This window comes from Stegostoma tigrinum, chromosome 12 (genome assembly GCF_030684315.1).
Source record: "Stegostoma tigrinum isolate sSteTig4 chromosome 12, sSteTig4.hap1, whole genome shotgun sequence".
Classification (NCBI taxonomy): domain Eukaryota; kingdom Metazoa; phylum Chordata; class Chondrichthyes; order Orectolobiformes; family Stegostomatidae; genus Stegostoma; species Stegostoma tigrinum.
Genome location: NC_081365.1, coordinates 41,707,713 through 41,730,972, shown reverse-complemented (window position 1 = coordinate 41,730,972; position 23,260 = coordinate 41,707,713). Strand labels below are relative to the sequence as shown.

Genomic DNA, 23,260 nt, shown 5'->3' with positions numbered 1-23,260 from the left:
TCTTGGTCCCTGACTTGCTGTGATCCCCCTTTAATGATTCAAATGACCTTTTAACCAAAAAGAGCTCTGATTTCTTTCAGCAGTCCCAGAATAATTGTGAGCAGTTGTGAATGCTTAAAACCTAATGTAAGGTGTTAGTGACCTGTATATCTTGAAAAGGAAAATCCTTGAATTCATCTGTATTAGCTCTTAAAATAGTCACAGAAAAGTAAAAGTTGGAATTGAAATAATTCTGACCACATGCATTGATGTCACTTTTTTAACACAGTGAAATATCCAGAGTGATTGACAACATGGTCAGAAAGAAAACACCCAGCCAAGGGGAGGATAACATCATTAGGATGTTATTACGATGTGGAGTGTCATTAGAAAATGACACTTTGAGGGGATAAAGCAGTTGGCTTAAGACTGGCTCAAAACTTGGGTTTAAGGGATTTTAAAGAAGGAAAGAGAGGTAAAGGAGCTTGTAGGGAAGAAACACCGGTGTTCAGGCCCAAAGAAGTTCAAGGTGCAGACAGAAATGGTGTTGAAAATATTTGGGAGGGCAGAATAACGTGAGTAAGGCTTTTTCCAGGATTGTAGGGCTGGTGGAAGTTGCAGAGTTGGAAGTGGCCATGATGAATTTGAAACTAATAAATTTTAAAATTGAGGTCTTGCTTAAGCAGAAGTCAAAGTAGGTCAGTAACCACAGAGGGTAATAGATGACTGGGGCTTAGGATAGGGGCAGTAGAGTGATAGATGACCTCAAGTTAATGGAGGGTTGGATGTCGACATGTGGCCAGGTGTTTGTTGGAATAGTCAGGTGTCGAAGCGAAAAAAGGCATGAATGTATATTTCAGCAGCAGAGTTGGAGCAAGGCCATATGATATGGAGGTGGAAAATGAATTTTTAATAATGTGTAGATATGGCTGAAAGCCAGTCTTGAGGGCAGTTGTGACATTGAGGCTCTGACCAGATCAGAGTTATGAGACTTAGTAGAGGGAGAATCATATAGCAAAGAAACAGACCCTTTGGCCCAATTCATCCATGCTGACCAGGTTTCCTGAACTGAATTAGTCCAATTTGCCTGCATTTGGCCCATATCCATCAAAACCTTTCCTAATTGGACAGATATATCAGTGTTTTTTAAGTGTTGTAATTGTACTTGCCTCAATCACTTGCTCTGGAACCTTGTTCCATATGTGTATCACCCTCTGTGTCCCTCAGGTCTCTTTTATATCTTTCTCCCCAAACATTAAAACCACGTCCTCTTGTTTTGGACTCCCCACCCTGGGGAAAAGACCTCTATTATTTACCTTATCTATACCCCTCATGGTTTTATTAACTTCTAAGGTCAGCCCTCAGCCCCCTACTCTCCAGACAAAAAAAAGTCCTAGTCTATCCTTATCACTCAAACCCTCCCGTCTCAGTGATACCCTTATCATTTTTTTTTGCACCCTTTCCAATTTAATAACATGCTTCTGTAGTAGTGTGACTAGTATTATATGTGGTACTCTAAATGTGGCCAATTCCTGTACCCAGTGCTCTTACCAATGAAGGCAAGTGTGCTAAATGCCTTCTTTGCCACATTGTAACCTATGATGCCACTTTGAAGGAACTATGCACCTGCACCCCTAGGTTTCTCTCTTCGACAACATTCCCCAGGGCACAACCAGTAACTGTGTAAGCCGTACTCTGGTTTGTCTTACCAAAGTGCAATGCCATTGCATTTATTTGCATTAAACTTCATCTGTTACCCAACCCACTGGCTCAATTGATCAAGATCACACTGTACCCTTGGATAAATCAGCCTTCTTAAACAGCTGTGATACACCCTGGGGCAGGTGGAACTTGAACAATCACAATTGTTATAGCAGCAAGAGGGAATTTGTACCATCCTGCCTGTGCCAGTTCTTAGGGGAGGCACAGTGGTATTATCACTGGACTGTAAAACAGAGACCCAGGTGATGATGTGGAGATCTGGGTTTGAATCCTACCACAGCAGATGGTGGAAATTTAATTTAATAAATATCTGGAATTATGATTCTAATGATGACCATGAACCCATTGCCGATTTTTGGAAAAACCCATCTGGTTCAATAATGTCCTTTAGGGAAGGAAGCTGCCATCTTTACCTGGTCTGGCCTACGTGTGTGTGTCTCCACACCTACACCATTGTGGTTGATTCATAATTGCCCTTTGGGCAATTAGGGATGGATAATAAATGCTGGCCTAGTCAGCAATGCCTTTATTCCTTGAATGAATTTTAAAAAAAAGTTCTCTCACAAGCTACCCCCAAGTGGCATAAGTCAAGATTTGTTTGAGTTGTATTTAAATAATTTTTTAACCAGCGTCTCAACTTAATGTTCTGCCCTTATGTGTTCCTAAATCTAAAGTCATAGAGTTATACAGCACAGAAACAGACCCTTTGGACAACCCATCCACGCCAATGAGATATGCTAAATTAACCTAGTGCCATTTGCTAGCATTTGGCCCATATCCCTCAAAATGCTTCCTATTCATTTACCCATTCAGATGCCTTTTAAATGTTCTAATTGTACCAACCTCTTCCACTTCCTCTGGAAACTCATTCCATATGCGCACCACCCTCTGTGCAAAAGATTTGCCCCTTATGTTGCCTTTAAATCGTTCCCCTCTCACCTTAAATGTTTGCCCTTTAGTTTTGGATTCTCCTACTCTTGGTAAAAAGGACTGTGGCCATTCATTCTGTCCATGCCCCTCATTATTTTATACACCTCTGTAAGGTCACACTTCAATCTCCAACACTCCAGAGAAAGCAGCCCCAGCATATTCAGCCTTTCCCTATAGCTCAAACCCTCCAAACCTGGCAAAATCCTTGTAAATTTTTTTTGCAACGTTTCAAGTTTAACAACATCTTCGCTATAGCAGAGAGACCAGAACTGAATGCAGGATTCCAAAAGTGGCCTAACCAGTCTCCTGTACAGCTGCAACATGACCCAGGGATTTATCCATCTTTGTCTTTTAAGATATCCAGCACCACCTCCTCTGTAATATGGATACTTTTTTAAGATATCACAGTTTATTTCTTCAAATTCTCTAGCTTCCATATTCCTCTCCCCTGTAAATACTGACGTGAACTAATTGTTTAGTATCTCATCCATTTCCTGTGGTTCCACGCATAGATGACCTTGTCGATCTTTAAGGGACCCTAATCTCTCCCCCGTTACTCACGTGCTCTTAATGTATTTGTAGAGTCTCTGTTGATTCTCCTTAATGTTGTTTGCCAAAGCTATCTCATGTCCCTTTTCTTGCCCTCCTGATTTCCCTCTTGAGCATACTCCTACTGCACATGTACGTTTCAAGGGATGCACTCAATCCCAGCTGTCTGTGTCTACCATCTGCCTCTATCTTATTTGTGACCGTAGCCTCAATATTTCCAGTCGTCCAGCATTCCCAATTCCTAATAAAAACTGAAAGGACTGCGGATACTGTAAATCAGGAACAAAAACAAATTTGCTGGAAAAGCTCAGCAGGTCTGGCAGCATCTGTGAAGGAAAAAAAAGAGTTAATGTTTTGGGTCTGGTGCCCCTTCCTCTTCTGAGGACCCGAAACGTTAACTCTGTTTTTCCTTCACAGATTCTGCCTGACCAGCTGGGCTTTTCCAGCTAATTTGTTTTTATTCCCAATACCTACTAGCCTTGCCCTTCACACTAATAGGAACATACTGCCTCTGGACTGTCATCTAACTTTTGAAGGCCTCTCCCTTTTAAAATGTATAATTTTCTAAAATATGTAAGCCATGAACTAAACTTCTGCAACAAAAGCAACTGAAAAATAAAGGTAGCCATGAATTGATTTATAGGGACACAGAGAACACTAGACTTGTGTGGGAGCAGGAAGAGAAGCCATTGTAGGTGATTTTGTGATCTCTGATTAGATATGAATGCAGCCAAGTGAATACAGTTCCAGCTGAATGATAGTGGATATCCATTGAAGGATGTGATCGATGCTGTTAAAGTTTGCACACATTGAGAAGGACAATAAAGCACAAGTTTACTTCTGTCCCAAGCACATTGAATGTCCCGGTGACTAACATGCCTTTATTGAAGTCACAATGATAAAAATATTGCTTAATAGTGTTCAAAATCCACTTGAGATTTAATACCTGGGACTTTTCAGATACTGAAATTGGTGCCTTTTAAAAATGACAACACTAACATAAAATGGCCACGGGCATCAGCGGACCCCACCTTGGCTGTGTCATTTTCATGAAGCCAACATGAATTAGACAAGATATAACCTTAGGTGAAATTAACATGTTTCCTGAAGGCAATAAAACCAGTCAGTTTCCACCTTGGGAGGCATGTAAAGGCATCATTAGTACCTAATTTGGACCATAAGGAGAATTTTCACATGTTAAGAGATGAGAATTACCATTGTCAAGTCTTGACACAATAAATCCACCAGACTGAATGTACAAAGTAGCTGCTATTTCAGACAGCTTTGTGGCAGAAATCAAGGCTGCAGAAGTGAAACAACCAGGAGAAGGGCCTGAAAGACGTTTATTAAGAGAACACCAAGGAATGAAAAGGTTACTACAATATTCTTTACAGTAGAAACCAACAAAGCTACTGTGACCTCATCTTCACCGTGGACGTCCAGTCCCTATACACCAGCATTCCGCATGCAGATAGCCTCAAGGCCCTCCGCTTCTTCCTGTCCCGCAGGCCCGACCAGTCTCCCTACCGACACCCTCATCCACCTAGCCGAACTCGTCCTCACCCTCAACAACTTCTCTTTTGACTCCTCCCACTTCCTACAGACTAAGGTGGTGGCCACGGGCACCCGCATGGGCCCCAGCTAGGCCTGCCTCTTTGTAGGTTACGTGGAACAGTCCCTCTTCCGCACCTACACGGGCCCCAAACCCCACCTCTTCCTCCGGTACATTGATGACTGTATCGGCGCCGCCTCTTGCTCCCAAGAGGAGCTCGAACAGTTCATCCACTTCACCAACACCTTCCACCCCAACCTTCAGTTCACCTGGGCCATCTCCAGCACATCCCTCACCTTCCTGGACCTCTCAGTCTCCATCTCAGGCAACCAGCTTGTAACTGATGTCCATTTCAAGCCCACCGACTCCCACAGCTACCTAGAATACACCTCCTCCCACCCACCCTCCTGCAAAATTTCCATCCCCTATTCCCAATTCCTCCGCCTCCACCGCATCTGCTCCCACGATAAGACATTCCACTCCCGCACATCCCAGATGTCCAAGTTCTTCAAGGACCGCAACTTGCCCCCACAGTGATCGAGAACGCCCTTGACCGCGTCTCCTGTATTTCCCGCAACACATCCCTCACACCCCGCCCCCGCCACAACCGCCCAAAGAGGATCCCCCTCGTTCTCACACACCACCCCACCAACCTCCGGATACAACGCATCATTCTCCGACACTTCCGCCATCTACAATCCGACCCCACCACCAAAGACATTTTTCCATCCCCACCCTTGTCTGCTTTCCGGAGAGACCACTCTCTCCGTGACTCCCTTGTTCGCTCCACACTGCCCTCCAACCCCACCACACCCGGCACCTTCCCCTGCAACCGCAGGAAATGCTACACTTTCCCCCACACCTCCTCCCTCACCCCTATCCCAGGCCACAAGATGACATTCCACATTGGCAGATGTACAGGTGAACCTCTGCTTAATGTGGTATACTGCATCCACTGTACCCGGTGTGGCTTCCTCTACATTTGGGAAACTAAGCGGAGGCTTGGGGACCGCTTTGCAGAACACCTCCGCTCAGTTTGCAACAAACAACTGCACCTCCCAGTCGCAAACCATTTCCACTCCCCCTCCCATTCTTTAGATGACATGTCCATCATGGGCCTCCTGCAGTGCCACAATGATGCCACCCGAAGGTTGCAGGAACAGCAACTCATATTCCGCCTGGGAACCCTGCAGCCTAATGGTATCAACGTGGACTTCACCAGTTTCAAAATCTCCCCTTCCCCCACTGCATCCCTAAACCAGCCCAGTTCGTCCCCTCCACCCACTGCATCCCAAAACCAGTCCAACCTGTCTCTGCCTCCCTAACCTGTTCTTCCTCTCACCCATCCCTTCCTCCCACCCCAAGCCGCACCCCCATCTACCTACTAACCTCATCCCACCTCCTTGACCTGTCCGTCGTCCCTGGACTGACCAATCCCCTCACTACCTCTCCACCTATCTTCTTTTCTCCATCTTAGGTCCGCCTCCCCCTCTCTCCCTATTTATTCCAGAACCCTCACCCCATTCCCCTCTCTGATGAAGAGTCTAGGCCCGAAACGTCAGCTTTTGTGCTCCTGAGATGCTGCTTGGCCTGCTGTGTTCATCCAGCCTCACATTTTATTATCTAAGCTACTGTGATTTCCGGTTTCTCAAAGACACCTATAAGACTCTGAAATTTATAATCCTTTATCTTCCTTTTTGTACTAGACATCGTCCGTTTTTAAGTTTGTGACTGAGAGAGAAATTCCCCAAAAACTGTATGCTTGACATCACAACTTGTAATCCCAAGGAAAAAAAAATCGTAAACTTGCTGTTTAATCAAGAAAACCCTGTGATCAGCACTTTTGCTGCTGCAGTAAAAAAAAGTTAACTACGTTTTAATTGGAGAAAGATATTGTTTTGGGTTAAACAACGGTTTTGAACTTTGTTGCAGCAGTGGAGGTAGAAAGGAGGGGAGGCAGTTCAGCCCTCCTCATAACAGTTTACTTATTTTTGAGAGAGTGGTCGTAACAATTTGAAAGTGAGTGAGACCGTACCTGAAGAGACAGAAATGTTAGCAATGTCAAATAACATGGGAGCAGGAGGAGAAATTGAGTGGTTGGCAATTTCCTGGCAATAGCGTCAAAGCAGGAGATAATGGGAACTGCAGATGCTGGAGATTCCAAGATAATAAAATGTGAGGCTGGATGAACACAGCAGGCCAAGCAGCATCTCAGGAGCATGCTGCTTGGCCTGCTGTGTTCATCCAGCCTCACATTTTATTATCTTAGCGTCAAAGCAGGAGGTGGGTCTCAAGCACAATGTAAGTTTGTAGAGGGCACAATCACTGTTGCTGATACTACCTTTTTTAATTCAAGATTTCTTAATTAATTTAGAGTTCTCAATTGTCACGGCTGGATTTGAAGTTCTGTTTCTGGGCTAATAGCCCAGTAACACTACCGTTGCACCCTTACAATTCAAAAATAGTGCATGGTTTTTACAGATGAGCAGAACCCAGTCATGCATTCTGTAGTCCAGTAAAATCTAGTGATGGCTGATTAACCCATTAGTCCACCATGTCCATTCCGATCTGAATCCCATTGATCTTAAGGGAAGTGAATATCACAAGATGAGTGAGTTGAGGGAACGTAATAGTGGAGGTGATGGTATGGTTCAGCAAATCAATAGCTGCGGAAATATTACAATGAATTGTTGAGTAAATATTTTGTTTGAAATACTTAGTTTAGGCAGCACAGGGTTACTCAGTAGTTAGTACTGCTGCTTCACAGTACCAAGACCTGGGCTCAATTCCAGCCTCAGGTGACTGTGTGGAATTTGCATGGTTTCCCTGTGTTGGCATGGGTTTCCACCACAATCCAAAGATGTGCAGGTTGGGTAGATTGGCCAGCTGAATTGCCTGTAGTGTCCAGGGTATGTAGATCAGGTGGGAAATGCATGGTTACAGGAGTGGGTCTGGATGGGATGCTCTTCGGAGGGTTGGTGTGCACTCAATGGGCCGAACGGCCTTCTTCCACACTGGGGATTCTGTAAAAAAAAAGCTTTGTAAGTATTCTAGGACGTAGGTGTCACAGTTTAAAGGTTGCCAGCAAGAGAGTTAGGAGTGAGTTGAAGAGAAGCTTCTGTGCTCAGATTTGTTAGGATTTGGAATGGCCTTCCGAGGAGGGTGGTGGAGGCAGTTTCCATAGGAGTTTCAGAAGAGAGCTGGATATATATTTGAAAGTGATGAATTTCGAGGATTATGGAGATACAGCTGCAGAATGGGGTTAGCTGGGTATCTCTTTCAGGAGCTGATACAGACACAATGGGTTGAATGGCTGCCCACTGTACTGTAAAAATTCTATGATTCTGTGGATTGGGGAATTTTATTTGTAGTGACAGATATAGTAAGAAGCAGGGTTGGAATTCATTCACTGTTCCATCACTGTCATTGCACCAAAAACCTAGAACTTGCTTTCAAACAGAACAGAACTGTGGGTTATCCAGACCAAAAGGATTACAGGGTTCAAGAACGTGGCTAGCCATCACATTCTCAAGGGAAATTTGGAATGAACAATTAACGGTGGCCCTATCAGCAACATACTTACTGTGAAAGGAGAATAAAAAGTGAAATCTTCTGAGAGGCAGAGGCTCTGACTCAGCACTCCAGTACAATGGACAGTTAGCAGCCCCACTGCTAAAGCAGATGGTGAAATGGTTATGGCCCAGGCTTCAAGTGCCTTATTAAGGGGACCAATGAGATGAGGACCTGTTGCTTTTTCAGTTCATTGCCAGGAAGTCTCTTGGGTGCTGCCGATAAGGGGGAGGAGCTAGTCCAACGCTTGCAATCTTTTGGCACTGTCCACATATTTTCTAATCAAACTGTTCAGACATTGAGATATGTCTGGAGCATACGGGACTTGACCCCGGGTCTTCTGGGCCAGAGGTATGGGTGTTACCATTGTGCTACAAGAGCCGTTTAGCCTTTTTGCACTAAGTGGGTCCTTAATTAGCCAAGTGTGAGTACCAGTTTCAAAATTTGCTCTAGCCCTTGTTTTGAAAGCCACCTCTGCAGGGCTTGGAAAGTTTTCTTTTCCTATATTTCTGTAGAATGATGGTATTGCGATTATTTTTGATTTCAACAGATAATGTTACCTCAGTGTATCAGTATTTTACATGTTCTATATAATTAATTATCTTTTATTTCTGCTTCAGTATTCAAGCATGCCATCACCTCACTGTTCCACAGTTTCACAATGAACTATAATACCAGTGCCAACAGGAGTGTGGGACACAGCACTTCACAGGAGGATGGTGGAGCCATAATTGCAGAATCAGTTGCCATCATTGTCATTGCTGTGTTGATCTGTCTGGGAAACCTGGTGATTGTTGTAACTCTTTACAAGAAATCTTACCTCTTGACACCAAGCAATAAGTTTGTCTTCAGTCTGACGCTTTCCAATTTTCTGTTATCTATTCTGGTGCTTCCTTTTGTTATTGCAAGCTCCATCAAGAGAGAATGGATCTTTGGGGTGGTTTGGTGCAACTTCACAGCCCTGCTGTACATGCTTATCAGCTCAGCCAGTATGATGACCCTTGGAGTCATTGCAATAGATCGGTAAGACTTGTTTCATTGTGTCTTTTATATTGGAGAAACAAAAGATTTAATAGAGTAATATAATAGAAGCAAGTTTGTTATAAATGAATAATATATGCCCTTCTTGTTGAAAAGCTTTTAGGTATTTGTACAAATAATGTGTGTATTTCATTTATGCCCTGAACCATGTATGGAGCATAATATGTTCATTACTCATTTTATTCTTCCTTTTTTTGGTATTGCCAAATTTTACTGACATTGTGTTCAGAGATGGATTATAGTATTGGTTGGATTATCATTTGCAGTAATTCAAGAGTACTAAAATATCAAGGGGATTGAACTGAGTGAGGAAGAATTCTCAACATATCAGCCACAGATCAGGCTAACCATTAGATGGCAGCAATTTACTAGGAATAACAAGAAAAGGGAGGAAAAATAATTGGAGAAATCTCAAATGAGACAAAGTAATTTTCATTCCAAGAGCTGCTATTCTTTGGAACTCTAAGCCAAGAAGCTTGTGATTCTCGTGTTTAAGTGTATTCAGGATAAGACGTTGATCACAGTTTTTTTTGAATGCTAAAGGAATCAAATGTGATGGTGTGGGAAAATGGAGTTGATGTAGAGGATCAGCATCTTAGTGGGTGATGGAGTAGATGTGAAGGGCTGAATAGCCTCCTGTGCCCATTCTTTGACTTCCCAGTGATCTAATTGTAAAAAAACATGTTGAATGTTGAACAATATCTTGAGATGCTCCAAAACTTTAGGAAAAATGGACTGAATGTTGAAATTCTGATCAACATGATGAAAAAATAAATACCCTCCTTAAAATTTAAGTTTGCAAAGATTTAGGAAGGGAATTGCAGAATATGGATTGTGGACAGTTGAAAGCATGACCTGTGGTGATGAAATCCTGCCTTCACATTGAGGATAACCTCTATCATGTTGCGGGGCAGTGTCCCATTTAGCACGGCGATAGACTTCGAACAGATCTAGCAACTCAAAGCTGGGCATCCATGACAAGCTATGGGTCATCAATAGTACCAGAATTGTGCTCCAGCACAATCTGCAACCTCTCTCAACCATTACCATCATGTCAGGGGATTAACCTTGGCTCAATGGAGAGGGCAGGAGGGCATTCCAGGAGATAGCAAATGAGAGTCAGAGCTAAGCAATTCCATAATCACCTGATCAGATCTAAGCGCTGTAGTCCTGCTACATCCAGTTGTGAATGGTGGACAGTTAGACACCTCACTGGAGGGGGAGGCTCCACAAATGTCCCCATCCTTAATGATAGAAGAGACCAGCACAACAGTGCAAAAGATAAGGCTGAAGCATTTGTAGTAATCTTCAGTCAGAAGTGTCAAGTGGATGATTCATCTCGGCCTACTGCAGTGGTCCCCGGTGTTATGTCTTCAGCCAATCTGACTCACTCCATGTGATACCAAGAAATGGTTGGAGACACTGGATACTATTAAGGCTGTGAGCCTTGCCAATATTCTGGCAATAGTACTGAAGACTTGTGCTCCAGAACTTGTTGCTCCCCTAGCCAAGCTGTTCCAGTACAGTTACAACACTGGTATCCACCTGACAATATGGAAATTTCCTGTACATGAAAAACAGGACAAATCCAGCCTGGCCAATTATTGCCCCATCAGTCTGCTCTTGATCATCAGCAAAGTGAAGGAAGGTATCATCTTCCATTAAGCAGCAGCTACTGATCAGTAATCTACTCAGTGAAGCCCAGTTTGGGTTCTGCCAGGGCCACTGACCTCCTGACCTCATTGTCCATGTTTCAACCAAGGTTGTAAAAAAGCTGAATTCCAGAGGTCCAGTGAGGGTGATAGCCCTTAACATCAAGACTGCATTTGACCAAATGTGCTTCAATGAGCCCTGGAAAAACTGGAATTGATGAGTATCCAGGGGTAGACTTTCTATTAGCTTAAGTCATACCTGGAACCTAAGAAAATAGTCATGATTGTTGGAGAACATTCATTTCAGGTCCAGGGTACTTCAACAGGAGATCCTCAGGGTAGTGTTCTAGACCCACCCGCAGCTTCAGTTGCTTCATCGGTGACCTTCCATCCATCATAAGGTCGGAAGTGGGGCATGTTCACTGATGATTGTGCAATGTTCAACACCATTCGCTACTCTTCAGATACTGAAGCAGTCCATGTTCATATGCAGCAAAATCTGGACAATATTCAGGCTTGGGCTGACAAGTGGCAAGTAATATTTGGGCAAGATAAATGCCAGGCTATGAGCATCACCCATAAGAGACAATCTAACCACCACCCCTCAACACTCAATGGTGTTACCATTTCTGAATCCCCCACTGTCAACATCCTAGGGAGTACCATTGTCTAGAAACTCAGCTGAACTTGCCACATAAACACAGTGGCTACAAGAGCAGGTCAGAGGCTAGGGATACTGCAGCAATAATTCACCCCCTGATTGTCCAAAGCCTGCTCTTCATCTACAAGTCACAAGTCAGGAGTGTGATGGATTACTTCCCACTTGTCTGGATGGGTGCAGCTCCAACAGCACTCAAGAAACTTCACACCATCCAGGACAAAGCAGCCAGCAGGATTTGGAGCATTTACACTACCGTACAGCTAATGGTAAGGTCCTGGGGAGTGTTGCTGAACAAAGAGACCTTGGAGTGTGGGGTTCATAGTTCCTTGAAAGTGGAGTCATGAGTAGTTAGGATCGTGAAGAAGGCATTTGGTATGCTTGCCTTTATTGGTCAGTGCACTGAGTGTAGGAATTGGGAGATTATGTTGCAGTTGTATAGGGCATTGGTTCAGCCACTTGTGTGCAATTCTCGTCTGCCTCTTTATAGGAAGGACATTGTGAAACTAGAAATGGCTCAGAAAACATTTACAGCAATGTTGCCAGGTTTGGGGGATTTGAGCTAGTGGGAGAGGCTGAACAGGTTGGTTCTATTTTCCCCGGAGCATCAGAGGCTGAGGGGTGACCTTATAGAGATTTATAGAATCATGAAGGGCATAAATAGGGTGAACGGGGAAGGTCTTTCTCCTGGGGTGGGTGTAGTTCAAAACTAGAGGGGATGGGTTTGAGGTGAGAGGGGAAAGATATTTAAGGGACACAAGGGACGACTTTTTCATGGAGAGGGTGGTGCTTTATGGAATGAGGTGCGAGAGGAAGTGGTGGAGGCAGGTAGGATTACAACATTTAAGAGGTATCTGGATGGGTACATGAATAGGAAGGTTTTAGAATGATATGGGTCCAATGCTGGGAAATGCAGCTAGATTTAGATAGTATATCTGGTCAGCATGGATGAGTTGGATCAAAGGATCTGTTTCTGTGCTGTCCATCTCTATGACTGTATGATGCTCAGTAGCAGCAGTGTGTACTCTCTACAAGAAGCATGGCAGAAATTTGCCAAAGATCTTCAGCACCTTTCGAACCTGCAACCACTTCCTTCTAGAAGGATAGCGCAGTAGATACTGGGGAACACCACCACCTTCAAGTTCCCCTCCAAGTCGCTCACCATCCTGACTTGGAAATATATTACCGTTCCTTCACTGTCGCTTGGTCAAAACCCTGCAGTTCCCTTCTTAATAGCATTGTGTGTCAACCCACAGCACATGGACTGCAGCAGTTCAAGAAGGCAGCTCACCACCACGTTCTCAAGGGCAACTAGGGATGATAAAGAAATGCTGGCCAGCCAGTGACACCCACATCCCCAAAAATAAATCAATTAAAAAAACACCCTGTAGAGTGTAGGAGCTTGCTTTAAAAAAAAATAAATTAGGAGGACAAAGAGGGGCCATGAAATATCTTTGGCATATAGGATCATGGAAAACCCAAAGACTTAGGAGTAGGAGGATTACAATGGAAAGTGGGGCACTTATTAGAGATCAAAGGGGCAGTCTATGTGAGGAGCCACTGAATATGGTGAGGTCTTGAAAGAATATTTCTCATATGTATTCACAGAAGAGAAGGACATTATGGTTGGTATGGTGAGGTTTTAGAACATAGTAAGATTAATCAGGAGATGGTACTAAATGTTTTAGTGAGCATATAGGTGAATACACGCTTGATGAGTTGTATCCCAGGCTGCTAAAGGAGGCAAGGGATGAGATTTCTGGAGCCTTGTGTACAAATTTAATATTTCGCTGCTCACCAGTGAAGTGCCAGATTACTTAATGTGTTTCCTTTGTTGAAGAAGGACAGCGGGGATACATCAGGGAATGTAAGTGTGGAAACAGAGCCTCCGGCCCAACTCATCCGTGCTAAATTAATCTAGTCCCATTTACTAGTATTTGGCCCCTATCCCTCTAAACTCTTCCTATTCATATACCTATCCAGGTGCCTTTTAAATATTGTAATTGTACCAGCTTCCACCAAGTTTTGTGGCAGCTCATTCCATACATGCACCACCCTCTGGGTGAAAACATCTCTCCTTGGGTCCCTTTTCAGTGATTACCCACTCACCTTAAACCTATGCCCAGCAGTTTTAGTCTTCCCTACCCTGGGGATCAGTTAGTCTAATGTCAGTGGTAGTGAAATTATTGGTTTAAAAAAATTGTGAAGGACCAGATTACTCAATATTCGGAAAGACAGGGATTAGTCAGTAATTTATTAGCAGGGAGATCCTACCTGTAACTAATTTAATTGAGACAACAAAATGTGAGGCTGGATGAACACAGCAGGCCAAGCAGCATCTCAGGAGCACAAAAGTTGATGTTTCGGGCCTAGACCCTTCATCAGAGAGGGGGATGGGGTGAGGGTTCTGGAATAAATAGGGGGAGGCGGACCGAAGATGGAGAGAAAAGAAGATCGGTGGAGAGAGTATAGGTGGGGAGGTAGGGAGGGGATAGGTCAGTCCAGGGAAGACGGACAGGTCAAGGAGGTGGGATGAGGTTAGTAGGTAGATGGGGGTGCGGCTTGGGGTGGGACGAAGGGATGGGTGAGAGGAAGAACAGGTTGGACTGGTTCTGGGATGCAGTGGGTGGAGTGGAAGAGCTGGGCTGGTTGTGTGGTGCAGTGGGGGGAGGGGACGAACTGGGCTGGTTTAGGGATGCAGTAGGGGAAGGGGAGATTTTGAAACTGGTGAAGTCCACATTGATACCATTAGGCTGCAGGGTTCCCAGGCGGAATATGAGTTGCTGTTCCTGCAACCTTCGGGTGGCATCATTGTGGCAGTGCAGGAGGCCCATGATGGACATGTCATCTAAAGAATGGGAGGGGGAGTGGAAATGGTTTGCGAGTGGGAGGTGCAGTAGTTTGTTGCGAACTGAGCGGAGGTGTTCTGCAAAGCGGTCCCCAAGCCTCCGCTTGGTTTCCCCAATGTAGAGGAGGCCACACCGGGTACAGTGGATGCAGTATACCACATTGGCAGATGTGCAGGTGAACCTCTGCTTAATGTGGAGTGTCATCTTGGGGCCTGCGATAGGGGTGAGGGAGGAGGTGTGGGGGCAAGTGTAGCATTTCCTGCGGTTGCAGGGGAAGGTGCCGGGTGTGGTGGGGTTGGAGGGCAGTGTGGAGCGAACAAGGGAGTCACGGAGAGAGTGGTCTCTCCTGAAAGCAGACAGGGGTGGGGATGGAAAAATGTCTTGGTTGGTGGGGTCGGATTGTAGATGGCGGAAGTGTCGGAGGATGATGCGTTGTACCCGGAGGTTGATGGGGTGGTGTGTGAGAACGAGGGGGATCCTCTTAGGGCGATTGTGGCGGGGGCGGGGTGTGAGGGATGTGTTGCGGGAAATACAGGAGACGCGGTCAAGGGCGTTCTCGATCACTGTGGGGGGAAAGTTGCGGTCCTTGAAGAATTTGGACATCTGGGATGTGCGGGAGTGGAATGTCTTGTCATGGGAGCAGATGCGGCGGAGGAATTGGGAATAGGGGATGGAATTTTTGCAGGAGGGTGGGTGGGAGGAGGTGTATTCTAGGTAGCTGTGGGAGTCGGTGGGCTTGAAATGGACATCAGTTACAAGCTGGTTGCCTGAGATGGAGACTGAGAGGTCCAGGAAGGTGAGGGATGTGCTGGAGATGGCCCAGGTGAACTGAAGGTTGGGGTGGAAGGTGTTGGTGAAGTGGATGAACTGTTCGAGCTCCTCTGGGGAGCAAGAGGCGGCGCCGATACAGTCATCAATGTACCGGAGGAAGAGGTGGGGCCTGTGTAGGTGCGGAAGAGGGACTGTTCCACATAACCTACAAAGAGGCAGGCATAGCTGGGGCCCATGCGGGTGCCCATGGCCACCCCCTTAGTCTGTAGGAAGTGGGAGGAGTCAAAAGAGAAGTTGTTGAGGGTGAGGACGAGTTCGGCTAGGCGGATGAGGGTGTCGGTGGAGGAGGACTGGTCGGGCCTGCGGGACAGGAAGAAGCGGAGGGCCTTGAGGCCATCTGCATGCGGAATGCAGGTGTATAGGGACTGGACGTCCATGGTGAAGATGAGGTGTTGGGATCATGCCGCCTCCTACCGCCCCCTCGATCATGACCCCACACCCGAGCACCAAACCATCATCTCCAACACCATTCATGACCTCATCACCTCAGGAGACCTCCCACCCACAGCCTCCAACCTCATTGTTCCCCAACCCCGCACGGCCCGTTTCTATCTCCTTCCCAAAATCCACAAACCTGCCTGCCCCGGCCGACCAATCGTCTCAGCCTGCTCCTGCCCCACCAAACTCATCTCCACCTATCTGGACTCCATTTTCTCCCCCTTGGTCCAGGAACTCCCCACCTACGTCCATGACACCACCCACGCCCTCCACCTCCTCCAGGACTTCCAATTCCCTGGCCCCCAACACCTCATCTTCACCATGGACGTCCAGTTCTTATACACCTGCATTCCGCATGCAGATGGCCTCAAGGCCCTCCGCTTCTTCCTGTCCCACAGGCCCGACCAGTCCCCCTCCACCGACACCCTCATCCGCCTAGCCGAACTCGTCCTCACCCTCAACAACTTCTCTTTTGACTCCTCCCACTTCCTACAGACTAAGGGGTTGGCCATGGGCACTCGCATGGGCCCCAGCTATGCCTGCCTCTTTGTAGGTTACGTGGAACAGTCCCTTTTCCGCACCTACACAGGCCCCAAACCCCACCTCTTCCTCCGGTACATTGATGACTGTATCGGCGCCGCCTCTTGCTCCCCAGAGGAGCTCGAACAGTTCATCCACTTCACCAACACCTTCCACCCCAACCTTCAGTTCACCTGGGCCATATCCAGCACATCCCTCACCTTCCTGGACCTCTCAGTCTCCATCTCAGGCAACCAGCTTGTAACTGATGTCCATTTCAAGCCCACCGACTCCCACAGCTACCTAGAATACACCTCCTCCCACCCAACCTCCTGCAAAAATTCCATCCCCTATTCCCAATTCCTCTGCCTCCGCCGCATCTGCTCCCATGACAAGACATTCCACTCCCGCACATCCCAGATGTCCAAATTCTTCAAGGACCGCAACTTTCCCCCCACAGTGATCGAGAACGCCCTTGACCGTGTCTCCCGTATTTCCCGCAACACGTCCCTCACACCCTGCCCCCGCCACAACCGCCCAAAGAGGATCCCCCTCGTTCTCACACACCACCCCACCAACCTCCGGATACAACGCATCATCCACCGACACTTCCGCCATCTACAATCCGACCCCACCACCCAAGACATTTTTCCATCCCCACCCATGTCTGCTTTCCGGAGAGACCACTCTCTCCGTGACTCCCTTGTTCGCTCCACATTGCCCTCCAACCCCACCACACCCGGCACCTTCCCCTGCAACCGCAGGAAATGCTACACTTGCCCCCACACCTCCCCCCTCACCCCTATCCCAGGCCCCAAGATGACATTCGACATTAAGCAGAGGTTCACCTGCACATCTGCCAATGTGGTATACTGCATCCACTGTACCCGGTGTGGCTTCCTCTAAATTGGGGAAACCAAGCGGAGGCTTGGAGACTGCTTTGCAGAACACCTCCGCTCAGTTCGCAACAAACTACTGCACTTCCCAGTCGCAAACCATTTCCACTCCCCCTCCCATTCTTTAGATGACATGTCCATCATGGGCCTCCTGCAGTGCCACAATGATGCCACCCGAAGGTTGCAGGAACAGCAACTCATATTCCGCCTGGGAACCCTGCAGCCTAATGGTATCAATGTGGACTTCACCAGTTTCAAAATCTCCCCTTCCCCAACTGCATCCCTAAACCAGCCCAGTTCGTCCCCTCCCCCCACTGCACCACACAACCAGCCCAGCTCTTCCACTCCACCCACTGCATCCCAAAACCAGTCCAACCTGTTCTTCCTCTCACCCATCCCTTCGTCCCACCCCAAGCCGCACCCCCATCTACCTACTAACCTCATCCCACCTCCTTGACCTGTCCGTCTTCCCTGGACTGACCTATTCCCCTCCCTACCTCCCCACCTATACTCCACCTATCTTCTTTTCTCTCCATGTTCTGTTCGCCTTCCCCTCTCTCCCTATTTATTCCAGAACCCTCACCCCATCCCCCTATCTGATGAAGGGTCTAGGCCCGAAACGTCAGCTTTTGTGCTCCTGAGATGCTGCTTGGCCTGCTGTGTTCATCCAGCCTCACATTTTGTTGTCTTGGATTCTCCAGCATCTGCAGTTTCCATTATCTCTGATACTAATTTAATTGACTTCTGTGAAGAGGAGACTAAATATATTGATGCGAATAGTGCAGTTGATGTGGTTGACATGAAATTCAGGAAGGCCTTTGTGCCGGCGTTTCCATGTAAGGCTGGTCCAAAAGTAAAAGCCCATGGGTTCCGAGGCAAGTTGGCAACCTGGATCTAAAATTGGCTTCCAAATAGGAGAAAATGGGTGATGATGGAGTGTGGTTTTTGTGAGTGGAAACCTGTGACCAGTGGTATATTATGAGGATTGGTGCTGGAACCCTTGCGATTCATAGACATGAATGACTTGGATGTGAATGTAGAAGATATACCAAATAAGTTTACAGACTACATGAGAATTAGTCATGTTTTTAGTGAGGAGCATGATATCAGTCTACAATCTGATATTGATCAGCTGGTGAATTGGGCTGAGCAGTGGCAGATGAAATTTAATCCTGATAAATGAGATGGTGCATGGTGGGAGTCTGATAAGGGAAGGAAATACACAATAATAGGTAGTTCCCTAGGGAATACTGAGGACCAAAGGGACCTGTGGTGTATAAGTCCATAGATCCCTGAAGGTGTCAGCACATGTAAATAGGGTGGTGAAAAAGGCACATAGAAAGCTTGGCTTCATTAGCCAGGGTGTGGAATATAGGAGCAAGGAAATGTTGTTATGACTTCATAAAACATCGGTAGGCCATGGATGGAATACTGTGTGCAGTTCTGGTTGTCACACAGTTGGAAGGAAATTATTGCACTGGAGAGGGTGCAGAGGAGATTTACCAGGATATCGCCTGAGAAGAAAAGCCTCAGTTATAAGGAGAGACTGAATAGGCTGGGTTTGTTTTCCTTGGAGCAGAGGAGGTAACTAATTGAGGTATACAAAACAATCAGAGTCGATCATGAGAATCCATTCCCCATGGCAGACATGTCTAAAACAAAAGAACATAAGTTTAGTGTGAAGAGAATGTGGTTTAGAGGAGATCTGAGGAAAACCTTTTTACCCAGAGGGAGGTAGATATGGAAATTGCTGCCTGAGAGGGTGGTGGAGGCTGGTAATTTGTCAATGTTGAAGAAGCAATTTAATGAACACTTAAAATGCCAGGGATAATAGGCTATGGACCGAGTGCAGGTACATGGAATTGGTGTCGTTTGGTATTTGTTGGCCAGTGTAGACGTGGTAAACCAAAAAGCCATGGTAGGCCTGTTTCTGTGCTGTATAATTCTGTGACTCTAATTCTATATTTTGTTGTATTGGAGCTTAGATGTAAAAGTAGAAGAACAGTGAGGTGAATGTAACTTGATGGAAGTTGGGTAAGGCAGCAACGGTTTGGATAAGCTGACCCTTAGAGGCTGAAAGATGGTACACTGGCATTGGAGTAATTGTCTGCAGATGGGCTGAAACAGAAGTGGATGCAGGCAATAGGTAGGAGCTAGAAGCAGCTATTGTGATGCGAGTTACAAATGGTCAGAAGCTTGACTGGAGACCAAAAGATGTCAAAAGCCTTAGTCTGAACTAGAGAAGTCAGACAATGAGTTGGAAAGGCCAGGGAAAGCCGCTGAGTCCAAGGAATTTGTACTGCAACCAAAGATGACTCAGTATTTCCATTTCTGAAAGGTCCCGACTGAAAACGTCAATTTGCCTGCTCCTCTGATGCTGCTTGGCCTGCTGTGTTCCTCCGCTTCCATACTGTTATATCAGTATTTCCATAGTTCGACTGCAAGCCAGTTTGGCTTCTTCCTGACTGGTTATCAGACTGGCAATTTCATCACACAGCAGCTGTTATAGGTGGCGGAGAATTTGAGCCTGATGTCATTAGATATAGTACCTGAGATAATGTCAAGGGAAAGCATGTAAGCACATAAGTACAAAAGCTTAGTAGCTACAGAATGTACTATCTACAAGATGTACTGCAGAAATTGACTAAAGATCCTCAGACAGCACCTTCTACTCACAACCACTTCCATCCAGAAGGTCAAGGACAGCAGATACATGGGAGCACCACCAGCTACAAATTCCCCTCCAAGCCACTCACCATCATGACTTGGAAATATGTTACCTTCATTTCATAGGGAAGGAATTCCAGGATTTTTATCCAAAGGGCATTGTAGATCTACCTAAAGCACATGGACAGCAGTGGTTCAAGAAGGCAGCTTACCTCCAACTTCTCAAGGACAACCATAGACAGGCAAAAAATGCTGGATTTGTCAGCGACATCCTCATCCTTGTAGTGAATGTACAAGATGTGCAGGGAAACACATGCATTCTTGGGCAACATCTAAAATAATGGTGAAAAGAGAAGCTAAGATTCAGTAGGAATGGAAAAATGGCAAAACAAATTGACTAAAATGGACAGCAGTGGATGAAAGGAGCAAAAGGGTCATATGAATGGAAAAATGTTTTTCATGTAGGTGCTTGCCTAGAAACAGCTGAGATTTCTTTGCTGTACATGTTTTCTAGTGTGCATGTGAGTGTGTCTGTCTGATGTAACTGTATATACGAGGTAGATGGGGTACCGGGCAATGTGTTTCCCAGTCACTTCGATTTCCTACAACGTGTTTGATCACCTCCAAAGATTAGGTAGAAATTTTCAAGTGACTGCCCTCTAAATGTATACGTAGAGGCTATGATTACGAAATATTCATACTTTTTTGAAGGAAGTGTTCATGAAATGAAAATCACTTCACCCTTTTAATGCTTCCCATTAGAAGTGACTAGCAATTAAAAGGAATTCAATACGCCTGTGAGGTGCTGGTTTGAAACAATGAATAGGTGATCTCTACAGAGGAGACCAGTTCAGCCCCTTGTCTGTGCTGCATTTACTAATTTCAGTTGAGACAGCAGTGGTGCTGCTAGAACTGGGGGAAAAATCAAATCCGTTCACAGTTCCTGATCTTTCTCCTGCTGTTGGCCATCTGCATGATTCTTAAAGCTGTGCCTGAAAAAGATCTTTCAATCTCCACCACTGCCAAATGGACAGAATCCATATCATTGCTCCTCATGTTATACAAACAGTCCCCACCACTGACCACTTTGGTGTACGAAGCTGTTATACTCTCACACAGTGTAGATTTGCTGCCATTGTGCTGTTTTAGGGTAAGGATCTACAAGGTTTGCTTGACCTAATGGGGTCGGAGAAAAACATTTACTGGCCTGAAGAGAAGAGGCTTTCGTTTTAGCAAAGATTTAGTTTATTGCGTGTTACCAACTATGTAGTAACTGCCCTGATATGATAGACATTGCTACAGAGTTACAGAAATGTGAAGAGGACATTGGACATGTTGGGTCTACCATTGCGCTCGCTCGCTCGCGCTCTATCTCTCTCTCTCTGTCTCTGTCTCTGTCTCTGTGTCTCTCTCTCTCTCTCTCTCTCTCTCTCTCTCTCTGTCTTGCTCTCTCGCTGTTGCTCTCTCCACCTCCTTCCTTTCATCACCAAACTATGATCTGGAGGATTCAAATTCCTCTCAAAGCTGATGTCTACTGATGCTTTAGTAGTTTGTACATGAGATCAAGGAATTAGTTTTATTTCCTATCTTCTTTACAATGAAACATGAGCAAAATATTTTCCTTGTTGACCTGTCCTGCATCAGTGTTCACTGGTAAAATGGTGTGGCCCGGATTTTGAGATTAATGACAAAGCAAGGACAACCAATGCTGATGTTAAAGAGAGCTGCTTTGAGAGACTGAGCAGCAATCTGCAGTGAGAGCTTTTATGTTTCTTATTTTCATATTTTCAGGCTGTGGTTGGGCTGCACCAGCAAGCAGGCAAGTGACTGTTTTGTGGCACAGGGTGGAAGCAAGTCAAGAGAGGTGGTTTTCAATAGTTCTCCCACTGCTACCCATCCCTACCCTTAATTCTCCCTGGTTTGGGGCAAATGAAAAACCCATCACTGTAGGCAGGACACCTGGGATCCCTCATTGGAAAGGCAGGCACTTCTCTTGCCTGCCAGGAAATCTGGTGGTAGGCTTGGGACTTTTTAATGGTTGTTAATTAACTGGCAACAGGACTAATTTTGTGGTGAGTTGAGACGACTGCTCGTCTATCCCTTTGCTCCGACACAATTGCTGAGGTAGCAGGAGGACAGTATGTATCTCTCCAGGACCAACCCTACAATAATTTGCCTTTCTCACCACCATTCTCACTATTTTCAGAAAGGGAAAAATTGCACCTTTTGTAGCTTCTCTCAATTTGCACAACTTCTGTTTGGTTCACAACCAGAGCATTTTCTTTTACATTGTGGAGAATAATCTGGTGAAATTTTCATGTTTGGATTAAATTGAAATTGACAGTATTTCCATTGTTACTACCTCATTAACTTCGGCTTGAATATGCTTGCTGGAATTTTGTCGGAGTTTAGTTTATTAACTAGGACAAGTGACAAAGGTGGGAGTCTTGACATTTCAGTTGCTGAGTATAACTGATGTTTTCTCGTCCTGTAATAATCTCTTTTTCTTCCCACAGGTACTATGCTGTTGTTTATCCGATGGTATATCCTATGAAAATAACTGGGAATCGTGCTGTTGTTGTGATTGCTTATGTGTGGCTGCACTCACTGATTGGATGTCTTCCTCCTCTCTTTGGCTGGTCCACATTTGAGTTTGACCATTTCAAGTGGATCTGCTTGGCTGCATGGGACAAAGAACTAGGATATACTGCCTTTTGGCAGATTTGGTGTGCACTGTTGCCGTTTCTGGCAATGGTCATTTGCTATGGCTTTATATTCCGTGTGGCCAGGCTTAAAGCCCGTAAAATCCACTGTGGAACGATTATAGTTGTGCAGGAAGAATCCAAAAAGGACGAGAGAAAAAATTCCAACTCTTCTACCTCTTCATCAGGGAGCAGAAGGAACACTGTCAATAACATTGTTTATTCAGCCAATCAGTGCAAAGCCTTGACAACTATCCTGATTGTGATTGGTGCTTTTGTTGTCACATGGGGCCCCTATATGGTCGTGATTAGTACTGAAGCACTTCATGGAAGAGGCACTGTCTCTCCAGGAGTGGAGACACTTGTAATATGGTTATCTTTTACTAGTGCAATTTGTCATCCAGTTATCTATGGACTATGGAATAAAACGGTACGCAGAGAGCTGCTGGGGATGTGCTTTGGTGACAGATACTACAGGGATTCATTTATTCAACGTCAGAGGACTTCCAGATTATTCAGCATCTCCAATCGCATCACAGGTAACCGAGGGAAAGGGAGTGGGTGATGCATTTGCTCTGATGACTGCATCATGAAAATATGTGTTTATTGCCTCTTCCTTTCTCTCATTTGCCGCGTTTATCAGATTTTGGTAGGCACTGATATTGAAGAACAACCAGTGTTGTCAGAGATTTGATGAGTTTAAAA

The 23,260-nt window shown here is 45.6% G+C and overlaps 1 protein-coding gene across 3 annotated transcripts in view; it reads left to right on the top strand.

Moving 5' to 3' along the window:
* The window catches only part of gpr161a (G protein-coupled receptor 161a), a 44,006-nt gene that overhangs the window by 1,960 nt on the left and 18,786 nt on the right, over positions 1–23,260 (top strand). For 2 of the 3 annotated variants that reach the window (XM_059650303.1, XM_059650304.1), the window contains exons 2-3: positions 8,923–9,325; positions 22,370–23,094. In XM_059650303.1, coding sequence (XP_059506286.1) covers positions 8,923–9,325; positions 22,370–23,094 — 1,128 coding nt within the window. The remainder of the gene's footprint in view (positions 1–8,922; positions 9,326–22,369; positions 23,095–23,260) is intronic. The other variant, XM_059650305.1, reaches the window with a different exon arrangement.